Genomic DNA, 25,618 nt, shown 5'->3' on the forward strand with positions numbered 1-25,618 from the left:
TACCCATGCTTTCCATCATTGTCAGTTATTGTAGGTGAAGGCTAAATCCACCATGATTCCCTGCAGGTTTGTGTATCAAAATATTTGTTGAAATCAGAAGACAGTTATTTATACACACGTGGCAATCAATCATTCACTAGTGCTGACAACATGTTGTCTCATTTACACCAAATAAATGTGTACTGTGTTACTTGATATCTGGGTTTGATCTGTCTGTCACACTGTATTCAAACTGGCATTAAAAATGTCAATGAATTATATCAAAATATATCTGTCATACCACAAACTAAAATTGGTATGATTATCTGATGAAGCATAAAGAGAAGGATTTTTAGTTAACCATATTTTGTGGATTAATTCATTTTACTTGGAAATATTCTCTATTTTGGCTGTCAGTACAAAGCTCAGAGAAAGTACATGTAACTTCCTGTAGAAAAACAGTTATTTATTGTGCAGATCTACTACAAAATATGTTCCTAAAAAAATGAAAGTGGTATTTCCAGTATTATTCTTTATCAAATAAACAATTACGTTTGTCTCTTTTAAAAAATAAAATTTATGAATCATCGCAGACAGACGTGTATGATCCTGGGTATGGAGCTGCATACAAATCAAGCCTGTGTCATAACTATCTCCTACATTAAATTTTTTTAATGATTTTCACTGATTTGTGAAATTAAAGTGATTATTGTGTAAATTCTGTTTAACAAAGATAGATAAGAAAGACCCATGTCTTTGAAACCGCTCTCAACCAAGTATCTCTGACAGCGTTTCCTACAATGCAAGATATATAATAATCAACATAATTTAGTACATTGCTTGCTTTTTATGCAAGATTGTTTTGTATAATTTATGAGGAAATCATGTATTTATCCCTCTTGCCAGATATTTGCATTTATAGCAACTTTTGCCAGAATACTATTGAAATGAAAAGTAAAAAATAAAATTAAAATTAAATTGTGTTTAATCTATGTTTTGTAAAATAATTTAATTTCAGTGTTTTGATCCACATAGTGTTAAAATAGTATTGTTTTTTCACTGCCCAGGTTTGGTGTATTTACAATATGTAAATGAGACAAGAAGAGCTTGGATGCCAAACCAGGTTACAGGAGTGGACACTGTGAGGGCGCTATTCGTTCGTGCATTTCCCAAACTGCTGTCTATGCCACTGATAGAGCGAACTGGCAAGACGATTTACATCCGTGATCGGATCACTGAAATATTCTATGAGCTTCAAAATCTACAGTGAGTAGCCATTACAGTGTCTCATTTATTTTGCCAGATATTGTTGACTGATTCCTTGCTGCAATCTGTATGGTAATTATATTACATTCTATATTCTGTATTGGGTATAGTGACACAATATGCCATGTATAGGGTACAGTGACACAATATACCATGTATGGGTATAGTAACACAATATGCCATGTATTGGGTATAGTGACACAATATGCCATGTATTGGGTATAGTGACACAATATGCCGTGTATTGGGTATAGTGACACAATATGCCGTGTATTGGGTACAGTGACACAATATGCCATGTATGGGTATAGTAACACAATATGCCATGTATTGGGTATAGTGACACAATATGCCGTGTATTGGGTATAGTGACACAATATGCCATGTAATGAGTCTTGTGACACAATATGCCATGTATTGAGTATAGTGACACAATATGCCATGTAATGAGTCTTGTGACACAATATGCCATGTATTGGGTATAGTGACACAATATGCCATGTAGTGACACAATATGCCGTGTATTGGGTATAGTGACACAATATGCCATGTATTGGGTATAGTGACACAATATGCCATGTAATGAGTCTTGTGACACAATATGCCATGTATTGGGTATAGTGACACAATATGCCATGTATGGGTATAGTAACACAATATGCCATGTATTGAGTATAGTGACACAATATGCCATGTATTGGGTCTAGTGACACAATATGCCATGTATTGGGTATAGTGACACAATATGCCATGTATTGGGTATAGTGACACAATATGCCATGTATTGGGTATAGTGACACAATATGCCATGTAATGAGTCTTGTGACACAATATGCCATGTATTGGGTATAGTGACACAATATGCCATGTATTGGGTATAGTGACACAATATGCCATGTATTGGGTATAGTGACACAATATGCCGTGTATTGGGTATAGTGACACAATATGCCATGTATTGGGTATAGTGACACAATATGCCATGTAATGAGTCTTGTGACACAATATGCCATGTATTGGGTATAGTGACACAATATGCCATGTATTGGGTACAGTGACACAATATGCCATGTATGGGTATAGTAACACAATATGCCATGTATTGGGTATAGTGACACAATATGCCATGTATTGGGTATAGTGACACAATATGCCATGTATTGGGTATAGTGACACAATATGCCATGTATTGGGTATAGTGACACAATATGCCATGTATTGGTCTAGTGACACAATATGCCATGTATTGGGTACAGTGACACAATATGCCATGTATTGGGTACAGTGACACAATATGCCATGTAATGGGTATAGGGCCACAATATGCCATGTATTGGGTATAGTGACACAATATGCCATGTATCGAGTAGTGACACAATATGCCATGTATTGGGTATAGTGACACAATATGCCATGTATCGAGTATAGTGACACAATATGCCATGTATTGGGTATAGTGACACAATATGCCATGTATTGGGTACAGTGACACAACATGCCATGTATAGGGTACAGTGACACAATATGCCATGTTGGGTATAGTGACACAATATGCCATGTATTGGGTATAGTGACACAATATGCCATGTATTGGGTATAGTGACACAATATGCCATGTATTGGGTACAGTGACACAATATGCCATGTATAGGGTACAGTGACACAATATGCCATGTATTGTGTATATTGAAACAATATGCCATGTATTGGGTATAGTGACACAATATGCCATGTAATGAGTCTTGTGACACAATATGCCATGTATTGGGTATAGTGACACAATATGCCATGTATGGGTATAGTAACACAATATGCCATGTATTGAGTATAGTGACACAATATGCCATGTATTGGGTCTAGTGACACAATATGCCATGTATTGGGTATAGTGACACAATATGCCATGTATTGGGTATAGTGACACAATATGCCATGTAATGAGTCTTGTGACACAATATGCCATGTATTGGGTATAGTGACACAATATGCCATGTATTGGGTATAGTGACACAATATGCCATGTATTGGGTATAGTGACACAATATGCCGTGTATTGGGTATAGTGACACAATATGCCATGTATTGGGTATAGTGACACAATATGCCATGTAATGAGTCTTGTGACACAATATGCCATGTATTGGGTATAGTGACACAATATGCCATGTATTGGGTACAGTGACACAATATGCCATGTATGGGTATAGTAACACAATATGCCATGTATTGGGTATAGTGACACAATATGCCATGTATTGGGTATAGTGACACAATATGCCATGTATTGGGTATAGTGACACAATATGCCATGTATTGGGTATAGTGACACAATATGCCATGTATTGGTCTAGTGACACAATATGCCATGTATTGGGTACAGTGACACAATATGCCATGTATTGGGTACAGTGACACAACATGCCATGTATAGGGTACAGTGACACAATATGCCATGTTGGGTATAGTGACACAATATGCCATGTATTGGGTATAGTGACACAATATGCCATGTATTGGGTATAGTGACACAATATGCCATGTATTGGGTACAGTGACACAATATGCCATGTATAGGGTACAGTGACACAATATGCCATGTATTGTGTATATTGAAACAATATGCCATGTATTGGGTATAGTGACACAATATGCCATGTAATGAGTCTTGTGACACAATATGCCATGTATTGGGTATAGTGACACAATATGCCATGTATGGGTATAGTAACACAATATGCCATGTATTGAGTATAGTGACACAATATGCCATGTATTGGGTCTAGTGACACAATATGCCATGTATTGGGTATAGTGACACAATATGCCATGTATTGGGTATAGTGACACAATATGCCATGTATTGGGTATAGTGACACAATATGCCATGTAATGAGTCTTGTGACACAATATGCCATGTATTGGGTATAGTGACACAATATGCCATGTATTGGGTATAGTGACACAATATGCCATGTATTGGGTATAGTGACACAATATGCTGTGTATTGGGTATAGTGACACAATATGCCATGTATTGGGTATAGTGACACAATATGCCATGTAATGAGTCTTGTGACACAATATGCCATGTATTGGGTATAGTGACACAATATGCCATGTATTGGGTACAGTGACACAATATGCCATGTATGGGTATAGTAACACAATATGCCATGTATTGGGTATAGTGACACAATATGCCATGTATTGGGTATAGTGACACAATATACCATGTATTGGGTATAGTGACACAATATGCCATGTATTGGGTATAGTGACACAATATGCCATGTATTGGTCTAGTGACACAATATGCCATGTATTGGGTACAGTGACACAATATGCCATGTATTGGGTACAGTGACACAATATGCCATGTAATGGGTATAGGGCCACAATATGCCATGTATTGGGTATAGTGACACAATATGCCATGTATCGAGTAGTGACACAATATGCCATGTATTGGGTATAGTGACACAATATGCCATGTATCGAGTATAGTGACACAATATGCCATGTATTGGGTATAGTGACACAATATGCCATGTATTGGGTACAGTGACACAACATGCCATGTATAGGGTACAGTGACACAATATGCCATGTTGGGTATAGTGACACAATATGCCATGTATTGGGTATAGTGACACAATATGCCATGTATTGGGTATAGTGACACAATATGCCATGTATTGGGTACAGTGACACAATATGCCATGTATAGGGTACAGTGACACAATATGCCATGTATTGTGTATATTGAAACAATATGCCATGTATTGGGTATAGTGACACAATATGCCATGTATTGGGTATAGTGACACAATATGCCATGTATAGGGTACAGTGACACAATATGCCATGTTGGGTATAGGGCCACAGTATGCCATGTATTGGGTATAGGGCCACAATATGCCATGTATTGGGTATAGTGACACAATATGCCATGTATTGGGTATAGTGACACAATATGCCATGTATGGGTATAGTGACACAATATGCCGTGTATTGGGTATTGTAACACAATATGCCATGTATTGGGTATAGTGACACAATATGCCATGTATTGGGTATAGTGACACAATATGCCATGTATTGGGTCTAGTGACACAATATGCCATGTATTGGGTACAGTGACACAATATGCCATGTATTGGGTACAGTGACACAATATGCCATGTATTGGGTACAGTGACACAATATGCCATGTATCGAGTATAGTGACACAATATGCCATGTATTGGGTCTAGTGACACAATATGCCATGTATTGGGTATAGTGACACAATATGCCATGTAGTGACACAATATGCCATGTATTGGGTATAGTGACACAATATGCCATGTATTGGGTATAGTGACACAATATGCCATGTATTGGGTATAGTGACATAATATGCCATGTATTGGGTATAGTGACACAATATGCCATGTATTGGGTCTAGTGACACAATATGCCATGTATTGGGTATAGTGACACAATATGCCATGTATTGGGTCTAGTGACACAATATGCCATGTATTGGGTCTAGTGACACAATATGCCATGTATTGGGTATAGTGACACAATATGCCATGTATTGGGTATAGTGACACAATATGCCATGTATTGGGTATAGTGACACAATATGCCATGTATTGGGTATAGTGACACAATATGCCATGTATTGGGTATAGTGACACAATATGCCATGTATTGGGTATAGTGACACAATATGCCATGTATTGGGTATAGTGACACAATATGCCATGTAATGAGTCTTGTGACACAATATGCCATGTATTGGGTATAGTGACACAATATGCCATGTATCGGGTATAGTGACACAATATGCCATGTTTTCATAGTCTCTGTTGTGGGGATTATTAATTTGGGTTATGTCCATAACTCAGGCTTATTTTGACTTATCTAATTCCAACTTAACATATAGATATTTTCCATGGCTTGTGAAGTTGCCAAAAATTTGTGTTGCACATAGATAAGTTTGTTTGCTACTTCCTAAATTAGAAGCACTAATAGTTAGGTTAATTCATCTAATGTTACTTACATCTTTCCTGGCTATAGGTTCCAGACCATCATTAAAGATTAGACATGCTCGAGGTCACAGGGGCAAACGTTATTCAGTTTATTTTCAGAATAACTTTGTCCCAGAGACCACTCGTTTGAATTTCAAAGCATTTTAATCAGATATGATATTATCACCTGATACCACGTGTTTGTAAAGTCTGTTGATTGGTGTGATGTCATCAGTTAGTATTATCCGACGATGAATAGATAATACACCATGAATACCAGGTGTTTTATCCATTACAAGTGTCAAAAAGACAAAATATAATTTGACGAAACTAAAATTGACTTCATATGCTAATTTGGTAAAATGTACGTCGATGAACATCCATCAGCTACTGATAGTTTTCAAAATTGGCAAAACATATAATCTTTTCATACCATTTAAAAATTGATTCCCCGGGCATTATAGAGTAATGTTTTCCAACTATTTAATTTTGGATAAACAATAGTACTATTTAGCATAACAATGAATACAGTATTAACATATGTTTTTCCTATGCAAATTAGCTGATACTATAGCCAATGCTATTTTTCTGGTGGATCACTGGATAATAGTATTTCATAGTACCATGTGAGTACTCATATCCAAGCCATAAATATTGTATTGTTAAATGAATTGTTTTTGTTTATTTACTGTTTAAACTAAAATAAAATGACATCAGAACAGCCAAGCCTTAATTATGTTAGCATGCACCATAGCCATGTGATAATATCAAGACGTACAATCCTTTAAATATTCTATTATGAATTTACTGAAAACCTACCAGTTTGAATACTGTTTTTGTTTGTGGCTTTGGGTGTTTACACGTTAATTGATGTGCAAATTACATCTAATTGTGGTGTGAAACTATATTTTTATTTTGGGTTGGAGCCCTCTGTGTTGGATAAAATAAATTCTTTTATTTTCTAGCATTAGGAAAACAGTTTGTACTGCATTTCTGGAAAAAAAAAGATAATATACTCTTATGGTATATGCTCTTACTTCTCAATTCTAACAGAACTTTTTTTCCTACAGAGAAATCAGAGATCGGACGGTTTTAAGGTTAGTTGAGGGAACACCGTCATCAGTAACTGATTCTTATTCACCAGTTCCATCAACTCCCAGCAGGAATTATTATTCAGAACCAGAATTTGATGACACTGCAAGAGATATGAGGCAACATCGACATGTTACTACAACAATAAATAGATATCAACAACAACAAAAACAAAAATCCAAACAACCCCCTGTGCCACCCCCACGAGCTGATATGGTATATACAACAAAAGTTGTGAGGAAAGACAGAAGACTTTCAGATGAGCGTGACTCCAGAACTCTTCCATCAAACACTGTGAAGCAGTCGGAAACTAGTGGTTTCCGAGCTGTACCATGTGAGTATTAAGTGTCACATTATTCTCAAACCGAATTAATTTTAATATTAGTGTTTTATAGATATCAAGAATACAGAATGTTTATTAACGTGTTCTGAACCATTATATTTTTGTTGCAAGGTGTTATTTTATAAGTTATATATATATATAATTAATATTTATATTTGCAGCGTCACGATCCTTCACCCTTCCTGCAAATGTACAAAGAGAGGAAAGAGTGAGACAGCCAAGTCCCACAAAACATTTATATGCCGTGCCTGTCAGACATGTTGCTGGAAGCCCTGCATCAAGACCTACGTCTGCACCACCAACTTCCATTAAATCCCAAACTTATGATACTCCTAAGAAAATAGAATACACTACAGCACACGGTGTTAAGCCAACTAATCCAGAGTATTTATTGCGACAACAACGTTCAATGCCACAATTGAATGGTAGTATAAGTGATAGTGAAGCATTACGAGTTCAGTCGGTGTCAGGGAGATCAACACCTGCCATGAGTGACAGTGATGCAAGGTATGTAACAATAATTGCGGAATTCTCCAAATAAATATAATTTCTGATGGAAACATACACATTCCGAAGAGCTTTAAATATTAAACAGTTACACCAATCTGCTATCGTAAACGTCTAATAATTAATTTCCAACTTATACCTAATAACCTTTGATTTTTCATCAGTTTTCGAATGTCTGTTATGGAACAGCAGATTGCAAACTTGGCTGGATTGGTTCGTACAGCATTAGTGAAAAAGAAAACAGATAGAAGAAATTCAAGTGATCACGTATGTTTAATATTGTCATCTGTCAAGTTTGGGATAAGTACATTGCTTTCTCTGAATGAGTGAGATGGTACTATAGAATTCATTAAACATACTGCTTATTTAATACGACACTTTGCAGGTAAAAATTGTTTACTCTTAAACAGAAACCATTCTTCTGAAATATTGTTTTTGCTTTTATTATAGTCTAGTTGTTCAAGTCAAGAAGACCTTGTTAATTTAACTGAAGAAATTATGCGTACAACTAAAAGAAACAGTTTTTCGCTGTCTGAGAGCTCACGATCTTTGAGAAGTGGTAAGAGTTGTTGAGTTTTAACTGTGTGTTTGATTAGAATATAATTAACTTTTTCAAGATGCATTGTATTATTCCATTACATGTCTGTATAAACTTAACTCGAGGACCACTTGAAATATTTTTTCCAGTTTTTGACTTTTCGGATCATATTATCGATTATCTCAGAAGCATTGGGGCAACAATATAGCAAATGTGCTCACTGATTTGCTTACAACTTTGGGTTTGCCAACAATTCAAATATTACACTTTATTGCTAGTCATCTTTAAAAACAATATTTTAAATAACTTTATTAGGGTTTACATGAGGGAGAAGTGGTATGGAGTTTACAGGAGTAAACAAAATTGTTTATAAAGTCAGAACCAAAGTTATCAGCGAATTGATGAGCAAGTTTGCTAACTTGCTTTCCCATTGCTTGTGAGACTTGCTGTAAAATACTGTAAAAAAGTAGAGAAGTCCAAGTGTGACTAAATATGTTACATGTCTTAGGTTATGTAGCAATTTTTCTGTTGAAAATATGCAAACTCTGCAGTATTGATTGACATTTTGGTTGATGTAGCCAGACAATTTTTTGTGTGTGTAAATCTACTATCTGGGTGTAAGGTGAATCTTTGCATGCTTTCTACAGAGCTTATCATATTTTCAACAGTAATTACTAAAAGTGTTGATTTTTTGCCAACTTAACACAAAAGTTGGGATTGATTTTACTTTAGATTACGTTGCTGGGCATTTGTTGAAAAAGCTAGGTGGACTTCTTGCTATTTATAGACATTTGTTGACCTAGCTAGGTGGGCTTGTTGCCACTTCTATGCATTTGTTGACAAAGCTAGGTGGGCTTTCTTGCATCATTGTGACTTGCCTACTCATTCATCAAATGCTGATACACTAAATGTACTAAATAGCACTTTTTGTTTTGTAACACATTTATCCATCGATGATCACCTGATGCTAACTGTCACGGTCACTTAAACATCTTGTCCTATACAGAAAACTAGATTTTGGACAAATCCGAAGGAGTAGCAATTCTGGCCTTTTGAAGTAAAATTGTACATTTTTTCGATAAAATTGAAAATCACACTTACAGACCTTTTGTTTCAAAATTTTGGTTCAAGTTCTTCTATTCCTGTCATAATTGTAATCAACGATACCCTGCTGGTGTGAAAATGGCCAAATTAAGAAGATACAATGCATCTTGTTTGAGTGTGGTTTTCTACACCTAAAAACTTAACTGCATGTCATGTTCAATGTTTTCTTTACTTGCATGCCACTGTGGATTAACAGAAGTATCACAACAGACATTACGTAGAGGTAAGATCTTTTTGATGATTTATAAAAATTGACCTCTAGCCATATAATGTATTTTGGGGGTTATTACTATTACCATGTCATCTCAAAATGATTTAAAATATTCACAAATAAAAGAAGCCTTTTGTTTGGGTCTAATTTTGTGGAATTGATGTTTTTTGTTTTCTATTTTCAAGTTCTTGTTAAAAACTATCAGCTCAATAGCTTTGATGCTTGGTATGTTGGTGTACCTTAGGTGGATCTCTGTCACATTTTTTAACTTGGTGAACATATCTTCAATTCTCTATTTTTAGTGAATATTTTTGTCATTTATGGTGAAAAATTTTATTTCAAATTTTTTCTAGAAACGTTTTTTGCACCCACTATAAGGTTCACCTTTGATCCAATCAAGGTGATCTACTGACTTGTCGTTTATATTCCTATTCCTTCTCAGATGATAGTTCAACAACACCACAGGCATGTTCCCCGATACAGAATGTTGAAATTGTCTACATGGCGCATGCCTTGAAAAAGAACTGCAAGCAATTGAGAGAGGATTTACGCCAGATTCGAAAACTGCATTTGCATCAGGTATTATTGGAGTTCTGCATAAGGAAAAAGACTTTCCCTTGGAGGTCATCAATTGGAAGAAGTTGTAACTGTAACATGCTTAACAACACTGTGAAACTAGAATGTCTTCATATTATTAGTACATACAATTCATTCATACCGAATGTTCAACTATTCTCCTGCTTCTGTCATTTTTTCAGTTTTGTGATATTCAAACTTCAGACTTTCAAAAGATTCTTATGCAACACCTATATTCCAAACAGGAGTTCTTTCTATAGCTCTTACGAACAATATTTCTTATTTTAACAACAGACACAGCAAAGTAGGGAAATGGTACGAGAAGCGTTTCAGAATATTCAGTTTGTAATACAAAGTAAGCCATCAATGAATGAACATCCAGTGAGGGCACATCGAGCTAAAGTACACCAGGAATTCAAACAGTACTGCCAACGAAATGAGAGAATCAACAGAGATCTTAGGTGAGATATGTCATGCAAGTAAATAAGAAGATATGCGCATACACATATATCAAGTTATTTTCTTTTCCTTGGTGGTTTTTTATTTACCTAAGCTGATGTATAATATCCACTCAAGGGAGTCCATGGTCATTATAGACAGGTAGTCTTTATATGGAGATTGAATTATTTTTTTTATGGATCACCAACTCACACATTTTCCAAACAATAACGGTACTGTTGCAACAAAAAATATTTGTAGGTTGATCAAAATCAAACATGTTTGGCTTGAGAAAATTTAAATTGTTATATAAATGAAATGATAATTTTATTTTGATCTCTGTACAAAGGTGAATCTGCAAAAATATCGCTGAAAGGAAGGTCCCATACGATAGGTGGTCTTCATACACAGGTTGCACATCTCATATGTTACACCTTGGGACTGTCTAAAACTGGGTACTACTAACACAATTTGGATTGTAGTATGTTTTTTGGAATGAATTCATATCATCAAATATTGAAATAATATACTGTATATTTACTCACAAATTCAAAATTAATTTATCATGGTTTACCCCAATACACTTATCAATTTAACCAATTATAAGTTGTGGTATTTAAATTGTCAACTGTGCATTTTTACTACAATTATTGCCATGTTAACATTGAATTAAGACGTAATATAATACCGGTACATGTGTAGCAAATATTTTGAATATTGTTTAACTAGCAAAATTTTGTGAGATGACAATAACAGTGAAATAGTATTATAGTTTTGAATGTCATCAGAAAGCCTTGTATCTAGTTATAAATGAGGTCAATTAATTCAAAAAACATACATTAATGAGTTGTCCAATGTAATGAGTGTTTATGTTCACACTAATAGAGGAATTGTGTATTTGTAAAACCATCAAGTTCTCCAGTTTTCTCTATGACACCACAAACACTGGTCCTTCATTACCATTTGCCAATTCATGGAAGACTAAATTTAAAATAAATGTAAATTTGGCTAAATACTATTCTCATATATAGCAGGCCATAATTTCATGACAATACAGTGATTGGATGACCAGTTTGGTTAAAAGTTTGTTCAACTTAGAGGGGGCCAACAATTTAAAAGGTGGGAGGGGTAGGAGTCTGAACAGGGAAGCAAAGTTTCTAAAGAAATATTAATTGATGTCATATTGTGTGTTCTTGCAGTGACCTGGAGGCTTCTGTGGAAGAAATGAGGGATGACGTCATCAACAGGAAATGTCATGTTGGGGTACAGGATGTGGAAGGCCTAGCTATGGGATTGGGAAATGTCAGTAAAATGCTAGCAGAACAAAAAGGTATGAAAAGGGCCGTTCCTGAGTGTATTGGGATCAAAAAGCATACATGAAATGGATTGTATATTAAGGTCATTCATTCATTTGAATGTCACTTACATCTTACTTTTAGGTGCTTCAATTTAACTATCCCATAATACTTTCTTTTTTTCTGTTTTTTTTTAAATTTCTTTACTGTTACAGTAATATATAATAAATATTTAAATAACAACGACACACTTTTTGGTAATACATAGTCAAAATGTGTGTAATACGTCACAACTTACCACACTACAAACGGACTACTGCAACAAACACTCTCATTGTTTTGTTGTGATGATTTTTTCTTTTAGTGTGTTTCCCTATTCTGGGGGACGATATGAAGAGGGTTATGTCTGGGGAGATGGAGGTGGTAGTACAGGAAGAAAGGTAAAAACTGTTAAAATATGAACATTATAAAAATTACAGTGGAATGGATTTACTGATATGCTATTTACAAATTAAGGTTTATTGTCATGCATCATTTATTCATCAAACCATAGACCTCATTCTAAGGTCTATGATCAAACCACGAGCTTAAATACTACCACAATTGATGACGTCATCAATGATGTTGAACTTATTGGCAAATTACCCAATATGCTTTTTACCCAGGATACAAAACAAGTGGCTGTGATGGTATACGTGTATGTCCTTCTTTATCACATCTCCCTACCCAGTGTTCTCCCCAGAAAAATGTTTCAGAGTGGTGGCTAATTTGCATATAATTTACATATCATTAGCATTTGTCTGAAGATAAAGAAAACAATAATGACAGGCTTGCATGGATGAAAATGTGTCTTTATTTTTTAACAAATTTATGTAGAAGATTAAATGAATCTGCTGCTGTGTGATTTCTATGTAATGTTGATTCTTCGGACTTTCATGGAAGCCCAGTGATCTGCAGCTTTTGAGAACGCCATGATTGTCTTTGCTTCCCACTTCTATTAAATGACATGGCCTTCTTGTGCATCTCCGAGTGTGCGTGTTTATCGATAGCATATTTCGTAATAGTTATACATGGCATAGAATTCCATACCAAAGAACTATTTCTGGATGTTTTTAAGTTGAATTTTCCACATATGTGTCACAGCATTCCTAAAAGATAAGAAATAGGAGCGAATCAATACTTGTATTTAAAAAATATCGTCACGATCAACACGAAAATAAACAAATTGCCGCCATTTTGAAAAGTCGCTAAACTTAAAAATTGCCACGATAAACTTTACCCAACTATTTCAAAACACAATACTAGTATTAGTTACTTTGATAAATCGTAGCCAACAATTTTTGAACTTCCAGAAAGAAGGTCGCTTCCAAAAAAATGTTTCGACGATCGGCAAAAAATGAAGCCATACAAAAATTTACTAAACTAGGTCAAAACTCGCTTCCAAGTAAAACGCTACAAATAAATACTTTTTTTACCTTTGCCATCGGATGTTTCTCTCAGCCACGTATATTTTGTTGTCCATTGTGCATCAAATCTAGAGTTTATTTTTTTGCACTTTTCGTTGTAACATCATCTTGGACACGTTTAGTACCACTGCCGACAGGGGTACCGGTGACCGCGTTGCTGGTGGGTTTATCGCTCGCAACCAGGGGCCCAGCAGGGCGTTCTACGCGGAACCACAACGTAATATTTCTGCTGTTTGACATCGTTGCTTCTTCCAGCCAAATATGCTACTGAGAAAATACTCGCTATTACCCCAATTAAATAGGGCGAAAGTGTTTATTGTCGAAGTACGAAGCTGTATTAGTCCATTGTCTTTGCGTAATCACTGACATGTTTCCATTCACACCTGATTTGGCTCACAGTACCGGACGCTGCTGACGCTGACTAACAGATTCGCACGTGTATTAACAAGCTAAAAGAAAGAGTAACAGGAAATGCCACAGAGTAGCGGGCAATCTCTCAGAGTAGCGGCATAAATAATGGAGTAGCGGCCCCGCTACGCTAAAACGCTTTGGGGAGAACACTGCTACCTGACTGCTAGATAGTGTGCAATCTAGTATCCATGCCATTCCTTGAATATATATTTAAATTTGGCGATATTATAAACCATAAATATCTATAAAGTTTATTCCAAATGTTTGGATTTGTGGCGTAAAATGGTATTGCTATGAAAAGAAGGGTTTATAATATCACAAATCTTTGCAATGCATTTACATGTAATATTATTAATTTCTTTTCCATTATTTATCAGATTCATCAAAGAAGAACCAGTCAGATTGGATCAGTGTTTGAAGAGATGTAAAAAATTAACTGGAACTCTATTCACTTTAAAAAGGTATGTTTAAGTGCATGGCTGTAATTAGTATATGCTATATGTGTGACGATCGTCTACTTAATTAGTAGATTTAACTGTTCTGTGAAACAAAAGTTTACAGTCCTTTTATTGGCTTTACTACTGTGTATAGGATAGGAAGTTCTAGACGAGTAAGAGTGACTCTTTCCGAGGTGACAAAGGTCTAAACTAGTAAGAGTTACTCTTCCCAAGGTGGGAAAGGTCTAAACTAGTAAGAGTGACCATTGCCAAGGTGAAAAAGGTCTAAACTAGTAAGAGTGAACCTTCCCAAGGTGAAAAAGGTCTAAACTAGTAAGAGTGAATCTTCCCAAGGTGAGAAAGGTCTAAACTAGTAAGAGTGACCCTTCCTAAGGTGGGAAAGGTCTAAACTAGTAAGAGTGAACCTTCCCAAGGTGGGAAAAGTCTAAACTAGTAAGAGTGACTGTTCCCAAGGTGGGAAAGGTCTAAACTAGTAAGAGTGACCCTTCCCAAGGTGAGAAAGGTCTAAACTAGTAAGAGTGACCCTTCCCAAGGTGAAAAAGGTCTAAACTAGTAAGAGTGAATCTTCCCAATGTGAGAAAGGTCTAAACTAGTAAGAGTTACTCTTCCCAATGTGGGAAAGGTCTAAACTAGTAAGAATGACTCTTCCTAAGGTGGGAAAGGTCTAAACTAGTAAGAATGACCCTTCCCAAGGTGAAAAAGGTCTAAACTAGTAACAGTGACTCTTCCTAATGTGGGAAAGGTCTAAACTAGTAACAGTGACTCTTCCCAATGTGGGAAAGGTCTAAACTAGTAAGAGTGACCCTTCCTAAGGTGGGAAAGGTCTAAACTAGTAAGAGTGACCCTTCCTAAGGTGGGAAAGGTCTAAACTAGTAAGAGTGACCCTTCCCAAGGTGGGAAAGGTCTAAACTAGTAAGAGTGACTGTTCCCAAGGTGAAAAAGGTCTAAACTAGTGAGAGTGACCCTTCCTAAGGTGGGAAAGGTCTAAACTAGTAAGAGTTACTCTTCCCAAGGTGGGAAATGTCTAAACTAGTAACAGTGACTCTTCCCAATGTGGGAAAGGTCTAAACTAGTAACAGTGACTCTTCCCAATGTGGATAAGGTCTAAACTAGTAAGAGTTACTCTTCCCAATGTGAGAAAGGTCTAAACTAGTAAGAGTCACTCTTCCCAAGGTGGGAAAGGTCTAAACTAGTAAGAATTACTCTTTCGCATGTGAGAAAGATCTAGACTGGTAAGAGTTACTCTTCCAAAGGTGAGAAAGGTCTAAACTAGTAAGAGTGACCCTTCCTAAGGTGGGAAAGGTCTAAACTAGTAAGAGTGACCCTTCCCAAGGTGGGAAAGGTCTAAACTAGTAAGAGTGACTGTTCCCAAGGTGAAAAAGGTCTAAACTAGTGAGAGTGACCCTTCCTAAGGTGGGAAAGGTCTAAACTAGTAAGAGTGACCCTTCCCAAGGTGGGAAAGGTGTAAACTAGTAAGAGTGACCCTTCCCAAGGTGGGAAAGGTCTAAACTAGTAAGAGTGAACCTTCCCAAGGTGGGAAAAGTCTAAACTAGTAAGAGTGACTGTTCCCAATGCGAAAAAGGTCTAAACTAGTAAGAGTTACCCTTCTCAAAGTGGGAAAGGTGTAAACTAGTAAGAGTTACTCTTCCCAAGGTGGGAAAGGTCTAAACTAGTAAGAGTGACCCTTCCCAAGGTGGGAAAGGTCTAAACTAGTAAGAGTGACCCTTCCCAAGGTGAAAAAGGTCTAAACTAGTAAGAGTGAACCTTCCCAAGGTGAGAAAGGTCTAAACTAGTAAGAGTGACCCTTCCCAAGGTGGGAAAAGTCTAAACTAGTAAGAGTGACTGTTCCCAATGCGAAAAAGGTCTAAACTAGTAAGAGTTACTCTTCCCAAGGTGGGAAAGGTGTAAACTAGTAAGAGTTACTCTTCCCAATGTGGGAAAGGTCTAAACTAGTAAGAGTGACCCTTCCCAAGGTGGGAAAGGTCTAAACTAGTAAGAGTTACTCTTCCCAATGTGGGAAAGGTCTAAACTAGTAAGAGTTACTCTTCCCAAGGTGGGAAAGGTCTAAACTAGTAAGAGTTACTCTTCCCAAGGTGGGAAAGGTCTAAACTAGTAAGAGTTACTCTTCCCAAGGTGGGAAAGGTGTAAACTAGTAAGAGTTACTCTTCCCAAGGTGGGAAAGGTATAAACTAGTAAGAGTGACCCTTCCCAAGGTGGGAAAGGTCTAAACTAGTAAGAGTGAACCTTCCCAAGGTGGGAAAAGTCTAAACTAGTAAGAGTGACTGTTCCCAATGCGAAAAAGGTCTAAACTAGTAAGAGTGACCATTCCCAAGGTGAAAAAGGTCTAAACTAGTAAGAGTGAACCATCCCAAGGTGAGAAAGGTCTAAACTAGTAAGAGTTACTCTTCCCAAGGTGGGAAAGGTCTAAACTAGTAAGAGTTACTCTTCCCAAGGTGGGAAAGGTCTAAACTAGTAAGAGTTACTCTTCCCAAGGTGGGAAAGGTCTAAACTAGTAAGAATTACTCTTCCCAATGTGGGAAAGGTCTAAACTAGTAACAGTGACTCTTCTCAATGTGGAGAGGGTCTCAACTAGTAAGAGTTACTCTTCCCAATGTGAGAAAGGTCTAAACTAGTAACAGTGACTCTTCCCAATGTGGGAAAGGTCTAAACTAGTAAGAGTTACTCTTCTCAAGGTGGGAAAGGTCTAAACTAGTAAGAGTTACTCTTCCCAAGGTGGGAAAGGTCTAAACTAGTAAGAGTTACTCTTCCCAAGGTGGGAAAGGTCTAAACTAGTAAGAGTGACTGTTCCCAATGCGAAAAAAGTCTAAACTAGTAAGAGTGACTGTTCCCAATGCGAAAAAGGTCTAAACTAGTAAGAGTTACCCTTCTCAAGGTGGGAAAGGTGTAAACTAGTAAGAGTTACTCTTCCCAAGGTGGGAAAGGTCTAAACTAGTAAGAGTGACCCTTCCCAAGGTGGGAAAGGTCTAAACTAGTAAGAGTGACCCTTCCCAAGGTGAGAAAGGTCTAAACTAGTAAGAGTGACCCTTCCCAAGGTGGGAAAAGTCTAAACTAGTAAGAGTGACTGTTCCCAATGCGAAAAAGGTCTAAACTAGTAAGAGTTACTCTTCCGAAGGTGGGAAAGGTCTAAACTAGTAAGAGTTACTCTTCCCGAGGTGGGAAAGGTCTAAACTAGTAAGAGTTACTCTTCCCAAGGTGGGAAAGGTCTAAACTAGTAAGAGTTACTCTTCCCAAGGTGGGAAAGGTCTAAACTAGTAAGAGTTACTCTTCCCAAGGTGGGAAAGGTCTAAACTAGTAAGAATTACTCTTCCCAATGTGGGAAAGGTCTAAACTAGTAACAGTGACTCTTCCCAATGTGGAGAGGGTCTCAACTAGTAAGAGTTACTCTTCCCAATGTGAGAAAGGTCTAAACTAGTAACAGTGACTCTTCCCAATGTGGGAAAGGTCTAAACTAGTAAGAGTTACTCTTCTCAAGGTGGGAAAGGTCTAAACTAGTAAGAGTTACTCTTCCCAAGGTGGGAAATGTCTAAACTAGTAAGAGTGACTCTTCCCAAGGTGGGAAAGGTCTAAACTAGTAAGAGTGACTGTTCCCAATGCGAAAAAGGTCTAAACTAGTAAAAGTGACTCTTCCCAATGTGGAGAAGGTCTAAACTAGTAAGAGTGACTTTTCCCAAGATGGGAAAGGTCTAAACTAGAAAGAGTTACTCTTCCCAAGGTGGGAAAGGTCTAAACTAGTAAGAGTTACTCTTCCCAAGGTGGGAAAGGTCTAAACTAGTAAGAGTTACTCTTCCCAAGGTGAGAAAGGTCTAAACTAGTAAGAGTTACTCTTCCCAAGGTGGGAAAGGTCTAAACTAGTAAGAATTACTCTTCCCAAGGTGGGAAAGGTCTAAACTAGTAACAGTGACTCTTCCCAATGTGGAGAGGGTCTCAACTAGTAAGAGTTACTCTTCCCAATGTGAGAAAGGTCTAAACTAGTAACAGTGACTCTTCCCAATGTGGGAAAGGTCTAAACTAGTAAGAGTGACTCTTCCCAAGGTGGGAAAGGTCTAAACTAGTAAGAGTTACTCTTCCCAAGGTGGGAAAGGTCTAAACTAGTAAGAGTTACTCTTCCCAAGGTGGGAAAGGTCTAAACTAGTAAGAGTTACTCTTCCCAAGGTGGGAAATGTCTAAACTAGTAACAGTGACTCTTCCCAATGTGGGAAAGGTCTAAACTAGTAACAGTGACTCTTCCCAATGTGGATAAGGTCTAAACTAGTAAGAGTTACTCTTCCCAATGTGAGAAAGGTCTAAACTAGTAAGAGTCACTCTTCCCAAGGTGGGAAAAGTCTAAACTAGTAAGAATTACTCTTCCCAAGGTGGGAAAGGTCTAAACTAGTAAGAGTTACTCTTCCCAAGGTGGGAAAGGTCTAAACTAGTAAGAGTTACTCTTCCCAAGGTGGGAAAGGTCTAAACTAGTAAGAATTACTCTTCCCAGTGTGGGAAAGGTCTAAACTAGTAACAGTGACTCTTCCCAATGTGGAGAGGGTCTCAACTAGTAAGAGTTACTCTTCCCAATGTGAGAAAGGTCTAAACTAGTAACAGTGACTGTTCCCAATGTGGGAAAGGTCTAAACTAGTAAGAGTTACTCTTCTCAAGGTGGGAAAGGTCTAAACTAGTAAGAGTTACTCTTCCCAAGGTGGGAAAGGTCTAAACTAGTAAGAGTTACTCTTCCCAAGGTGGGAAAGGTCTAAACTAGTAAGAGTGACTGTTCCCAATGCGAAAAAGGTCTAAACTAGTAAGAGTGACTCTTCCCAATGTGGAGAAGGTCTAAACTAGTAAGAGTGACTCTTCCCAAGGTGGGAAAGGTCTAAACTAGTAAGAGTTACTCTTCCCAAGGTGGGAAAGGTCTAAACTAGTAAGAGTTACTCTTCCCAAGGTGGGAAAGGTCTAAACTAGTAAGAGTTACTCTTCCCAAGGTGGGAAATGTCTAAACTAGTAACAGTGACTCTTCCCAATGTGGGAAAGGTCTAAACTAGTAACAGTGACTCTTCCCAATGTGGATAAGGTCTAAACTAGTAAGAGTTACTCTTCCCAATGTGAGAAAGGTCTAAACTAGTAAGAGTCACTCTTCCCAAGGTGGGAAAGGTCTAAACTAGTAAGAATTACTCTTTCGCATGTGAGAAAGATCTAGACTGGTAAGAGTTACTCTTCCAAAGGTGAGAAAGGTCTAGACTAGTAAGACTGACTCTTCCCATGGTGAGGAAATTCTAGACTAGAAGAATGAGTAAAATAGTAGAATGAATACTAAGAATGTCTTGTATTTTTTGCAATTCTAGGTTAGGCACTGTACAGGAACATCGATCTCCCACAATACCGGTATTTGATGACCAATGTTCCCCTAACAGGGAGGCATTGCTTGAGAATATACAAAGCATTGCTCCAAATCATCATGCAAGAATACAAAGTTTAGAGGTCAGTAAATTTTTTTGCCATATAGAGGTCTGTATGTCATGTAACCATATCATAGTTTGATTGTATATGTGGCAATATTGATTCAGTATTGAAAACTGAAATGTTATTGAAACTGATTCTAAATACTATGAGTGATGAGTACAACACACTTTTGTCAGTGGAAATAACGTGCATTCTGTGTTATTTTTGTGCTCTTACCATAATCTATACAGCATAATCTACATGCATAACACAACCACATTTTTCAGCATAAAACATATTAGGTCATTTATGTTTAATTATTTTGTTTTATGTTCAGGCTGCTGATCTATCACGTCGACGAAAGCAGCGTTTCATGACCGCACAGGAGTTGCGCAAGTTTGAGAAATCGCTACTTATTGGACAGAGACAGCTGTGCCCAACCAAGAACATACAGCACATTGAGGAGAGGCAAAGACAAGTATTGAGGAGTTTGTATCTGCAGGAAAGCCACATCAGAATGCTACCCACTAGGAATACTAAAGTCCCCCCTCCACCCCCACCCAGAAGACAGCAGCCCTCTCCAATAACACCCCAGCAGATTATACAGAATACGTCTTCAATGCAAAAATCACAGCGATCTCCCAGAGATGCGTTCTTTGCTGCGGAGTTAGCACAACAGTCTGTTCAGAGTTCAGCTTCTCCTTCTCGCATCACACAATCAACACAGAGGACAAGTCCAGTGACAGTGTCAGTAACAACAAAAATAGTGCCTGCACCATCCAGTGCAGCACCAGAGACTGTATTTATTCCAGCTAGAACAACATCAAGGACTGTGATAACACCAACAAGTTCAACATCTAGAATTTTTATACCAACTAGTGCAACACGTAGAACACCAACAACCACAACGTCTCGGAATGTTTTGACCAATACTGGCACTACACCTAGGACCGTGTTTGGCCCAGTAACGACGACATCAAGAACTGATGGTAGTCCAACCACAACTATATCTCGGACTGTTTTGATCACAACATCAACAACATCAAAAATGATTCCAAGTCCTACCACTACTACATCAAGTCCATCAATGAAAACAGCACTGGTAAACCCCTCTACATCCATGCCCTATACATCTGTAATGTCACCGATGATAACCACTAATGCAACATCAATGCCACAGACATATGGATATACACCTAACACATCTGTAACTCATCAATCAATGAACTCTCAACCCATTGTGACGACTGTGACACGCACGACAACACGGAAAAGCAGTCCATTGAATGGCCCATCAAAAGCTACACTTGGAATCTGTGGCGATAAACCTGAAGGTGAAACGTCAAAACCTCGGCCTGTAACAATTTCTGAAGACACCCACAACAGTAATGATCTTGAGAGAAAACCTTCAACAGATGAAACTAAACGACACTCATTAACAACAACAAGCTCCGGATACATTGTATATAAAACGCCTGTTCCACCTGCCCCACCTAAACCACCAAGGTTATTAAGTTCCGAACAAAGTGATAAAAAAGTACCACCTCCAGTACCTGAAAGAAATCAGTCGATATCATTTACAAGTAGTCCCTCAGAGTTTGATGAATTGGACAGATCTAGATCTACAAAGACAGTTGTAAGACAAAGTAAGTGACATATACATAAGTATATATAAGAAAATAGGCAAGAAAAAAAAGTTACATGCTATTTTATTGAATCTCATTCGAAAGTGTCAATGTCTTGTTATGCATGCATGTCATAATAAGTCATATTTTAAAAACCAATGTACAAGAGATTTAGAGATGCTCTTTTAATACAGCCAATAAATCACATTTTTTGGTTCCATCAAAAATGTCATATTTCAAATCTTTTGATCAAGCTTTACTATAAATCAAGATTGTGCATCAAATCTTGTTTAATTCTTCAAAATGTTGGCTAAAACTTAATCAACATTGGTCAGTGTGTTGAAAACAACTATGTTAAGTTTCTTTTACATGATTTACATTTGCAGCTGTATCAACTAATTCAAATCAACATACTAGCAAGAATATGGAAGATTTGGACAATTTAACTGCTGCGATGGCTGAACTAGAAAGTGTGACACAGCTTACCCAAGCAGAAGCCACACGATTGGCTGGTGAGATAGAGAAAACCAAACAAAGGTAAGAGTTAAAATATCTTCATTATGATTTGTATGATGTGTATCCCCAGAACTCCTGTCACATGTTACTTGTCACTACAGTGTGTTTCCCATACCTTTTATATATAGTCTACCAGCAAGCATTGCCTTGTCTTCTGAAATGGCCTGTGAACTTAAAATGACTTTTGAACAAGTTAACTTGGATGATTAGAAGAGATATATTATTACAATTTTTCAAACAGTATGGATCGCAAAAGTGATATAGTAATTAGCTTATTTGGGTCTTGATTTCAGCAAGTGAAATGAACACACAACTAATTGAATAGCCATATTTATTTAATGAATGCAGGTGACAGCAAGCGCAATGACAGGAACAGGTAACAGATGTTCTGGGGTATGTGTATTGCATGTAAGATAAGCATTTAAGCATGGTACTTGTCTTGTGTGTATAGATTGGCAAACATGCTTTTGATTATAATTATAACAGTCTTAGAAGTCATGTATGTAACACAGTAATTTAAGTTTATGCATGTGATACAACTATTATACATCTAGCCATGAAATCTACCTCATGAATATTGATGCATTAAAGGTTGTTGACTTCACTCTTTCCTTTGTTTACAATGGATGACTAAGCATTATAGCATGTGATAGAAACCAGTCACATTGGCACAGTGTAAAATTACTTTGCAGCATATCTCTCATTAAACTATATTAAATTAGCAGACCTAATTGACCTTCATTTTGTGTTGATCAATATGAACACCATACTGTCATTGTACATAATTATTATTGACCTTCATTTTGTGTTGATCAATATGAACACCATACTGTCATCGTACATAATTATTATTGACCTTCATTTTGTGTTGATCAATATGAACACCATACTGTCATCGTACATAATTATTATTGACCTTCATTTTGTGTTGATCAATATGAACACCATACTGTCAACGTACATAATTATTATTGACCTTCATTTTGTGTTGATCAATATGAACACCATACTGTCATCGTACATAATTATTATTGACCTTCATTTTGTGTTGATCAATATGAACACCATACTGTCATCGTACATAATTATTATTGACCTTCATTTTGTGTTGATCAATATGAACACCATACTGTCATCGTACATAATTATTATTGACCTTCATTTTGTGTTGATCAATATGAACACCATACTGTCATCGTACATAATTATTATTGACCTTCATTTTGTGTTGATCAATATGAACACCATACTGTCATCGTACATAATTATTATTGACCTTCATTTTGTGTTGATCAATATGAACACCATACTGTCATCGTACATAATTATTATTGACCTTCATTTTGTGTTGATCAATATGAACACCATACTGTCATCGTACATAATTATTATTGACCTACATTTTGTGTTGATCAATATGAACACCATACTGTCATCGTACATAATTATTATTGACCTTCATTTTGTGTTGATCAATATGAACACCATACTGTCATCGTACATAATTATTACTGACCTTCATTTTGTGTTGATCAATATGAACACCATACTGTCATCGTACATAATTATTATTGACCTACATTTTGTGTTGATCAATATGAACACCATACTGTCATCGTACATAATTATTATTGACCTTCATTTTGTGTTGATCAATATGAACACCATACTGTCATCGTACATAATTATTATTGACCTTCATTTTGTGTTGATCAATATGAACACCATACTGTCATCGTACATATCTATTTTTTTGATATTCTACAAAATCATTAAATTATTAATGAAGTCAACAATATAATTAGACATTCACAAATCTTCATTTCATGTTTTACATTTTCTCTATTATTATATATACTATATTGGCAACATTATTTCACCATTATATTTCACTCTCACTACCCCAATGTCTATAACACTATCATAAAGCCGTCATAACTTTATCTTGCATCTGTCTCCCTTACAACTCCTGTTAAATGCATTCTTGGAAATTTCTACAAAGTTGTTTATGATAACCAGTTCTTATATTCAGATTTGTTGCAATCTGACTCCCAATTTGTTTCTTATGTCAAAGAAATGTTTATCATTTAAATTATCTAAACATTATTGTGGAATATGACAGAACCCCTTCCCGTGTTCAAATTTCATTTCACTCTGCAAGTATATTCATGTACCGCAAGGGAAAAATAATGTACTTCTAAACATTGTTTATTTCTATGTTTCGAAAAACAGTACTCCTGAAGGGACTCCTTTGTTTGCTCTCAGACCTCATTTGCATATGGGGGTATGGAAATACCGATTTTGATTTCAGGGACGAATCAATATAAACTGAAGTACATATGTAATAATGGACAATATTGAACATCTTTTGTTGGTATGATTTGTGTATTAGAATTGTATCATATTTCAGCTGTAAGGAGGTAGTGCAGGATAATAGTTTGCTAATGATTGTAACAGCTGTGAAAGTAACCAATCTGTACATGTATGTGCATGCAAAGCTTTGTAATTGGACACAGTGTGTGATGTGCTGCATGTGTTTTTATTATTTCACACTCATTGGTTGATTTCACAGAATTTACCTGTCTCCAATTTCCCATTTGCTGCTGTGCGGTTTTCATTATAGTGTTTTGTTCATCTCACCTTTTCGTTTACAGCCAGTCTGATGACAGTAACAAACCCAAGACGACAACGACCAACGTTAAACTGATCAAGTATCAAGTTTAGCTGCGCATCACACTTTCATTTTAAAATTTGGGTTAGTACATTTCATTGCATGCTTACTTGTTTAAATAGCTGCATGTTGACACTGGTTATGATTTGCATGCATGCTTGTACCAGAGTGTACACCTATATATGGACTTGTACTAGGGTGCTTTTTGTCCATTCTCATTTTTAAATCAAACTTTAAATCTGAGTCTTCACAGGTTACAGGTTCATGTAAAAGTTCCATGGAAATAAGTTTGTTGATACAAAATTCTTTCAGACCTAGATGACAAAAATAATATAGTGGATTTTGGGTCAGTGTTTCATCTTTGATGTCATGTGATCTGTATAAAAGTTCTAGATCATGTATGAGAACAAAGGCCTATCAAAGTCCTAAGACAAATATTAAAATAAAAAAATGGATTAGTCCCGGTCAAAAAGCACTGGATGTATTTAATAACATTTTGTTTGTAAGTTTTATAAATTTTAAATGAAAACAACACAATTATTGATTATTTATTTATTTATTTATTTATTTAATTAATTAATTAATTAATAGTCCTGCTACCTGAAAATGAATTTAACACTTCATAACCAAATGATCTGAGCCAAACTGCATCACGATCTATTCAAAATGAATAT

At 36.5% G+C, this 25,618-nt stretch overlaps 1 protein-coding gene and 1 long non-coding RNA gene across 3 annotated transcripts in view; one reads left to right on the forward strand and one right to left on the reverse strand.

Moving 5' to 3' along the window:
• LOC102802896 (uncharacterized) overlaps positions 1-25,618 on the forward strand; it is a 98,642-nt gene that overhangs the window by 70,997 nt on the left and 2,027 nt on the right. Inside the window, exons 5-19 of one of the 2 annotated variants that reach the window (XM_085501533.1) lie at positions 1,047-1,245; positions 7,334-7,689; positions 7,860-8,205; positions 8,370-8,472; positions 8,656-8,764; positions 10,044-10,070; positions 10,501-10,637; positions 10,929-11,095; positions 12,272-12,402; positions 12,732-12,807; positions 14,622-14,705; positions 20,036-20,171; positions 20,470-21,778; positions 22,144-22,294; positions 24,928-25,028. In XM_085501533.1, coding sequence (XP_085357659.1) covers positions 1,047-1,245; positions 7,334-7,689; positions 7,860-8,205; positions 8,370-8,472; positions 8,656-8,764; positions 10,044-10,070; positions 10,501-10,637; positions 10,929-11,095; positions 12,272-12,402; positions 12,732-12,807; positions 14,622-14,705; positions 20,036-20,171; positions 20,470-21,778; positions 22,144-22,294; positions 24,928-24,997 — 3,401 coding nt within the window. In that variant the 3' untranslated portion in view covers positions 24,998-25,028. The remainder of the gene's footprint in view (positions 1-1,046; positions 1,246-7,333; positions 7,690-7,859; positions 8,206-8,369; positions 8,473-8,655; positions 8,765-10,043; positions 10,071-10,500; positions 10,638-10,928; positions 11,096-12,271; positions 12,403-12,731; positions 12,808-14,621; positions 14,706-20,035; positions 20,172-20,469; positions 21,779-22,143; positions 22,295-24,927; positions 25,029-25,618) is intronic. The other variant, XM_085501534.1, reaches the window with a different exon arrangement.
• LOC146740967 (uncharacterized) lies at positions 13,203-14,084 on the reverse strand. The gene is made up of 2 exons (XR_014930036.1): positions 13,843-14,084; positions 13,203-13,515 (listed from the first exon to the last, which is right to left on the reverse strand). It is a non-coding gene; the product is annotated as an uncharacterized LOC146740967 (long non-coding RNA).

Source organism: Saccoglossus kowalevskii, chromosome 7 (genome assembly GCF_978046115.1).
Source record: "Saccoglossus kowalevskii chromosome 7, keSacKowa6.1, whole genome shotgun sequence".
NCBI classification, from domain to species: Eukaryota; Metazoa; Hemichordata; class Enteropneusta; family Harrimaniidae; genus Saccoglossus; species Saccoglossus kowalevskii.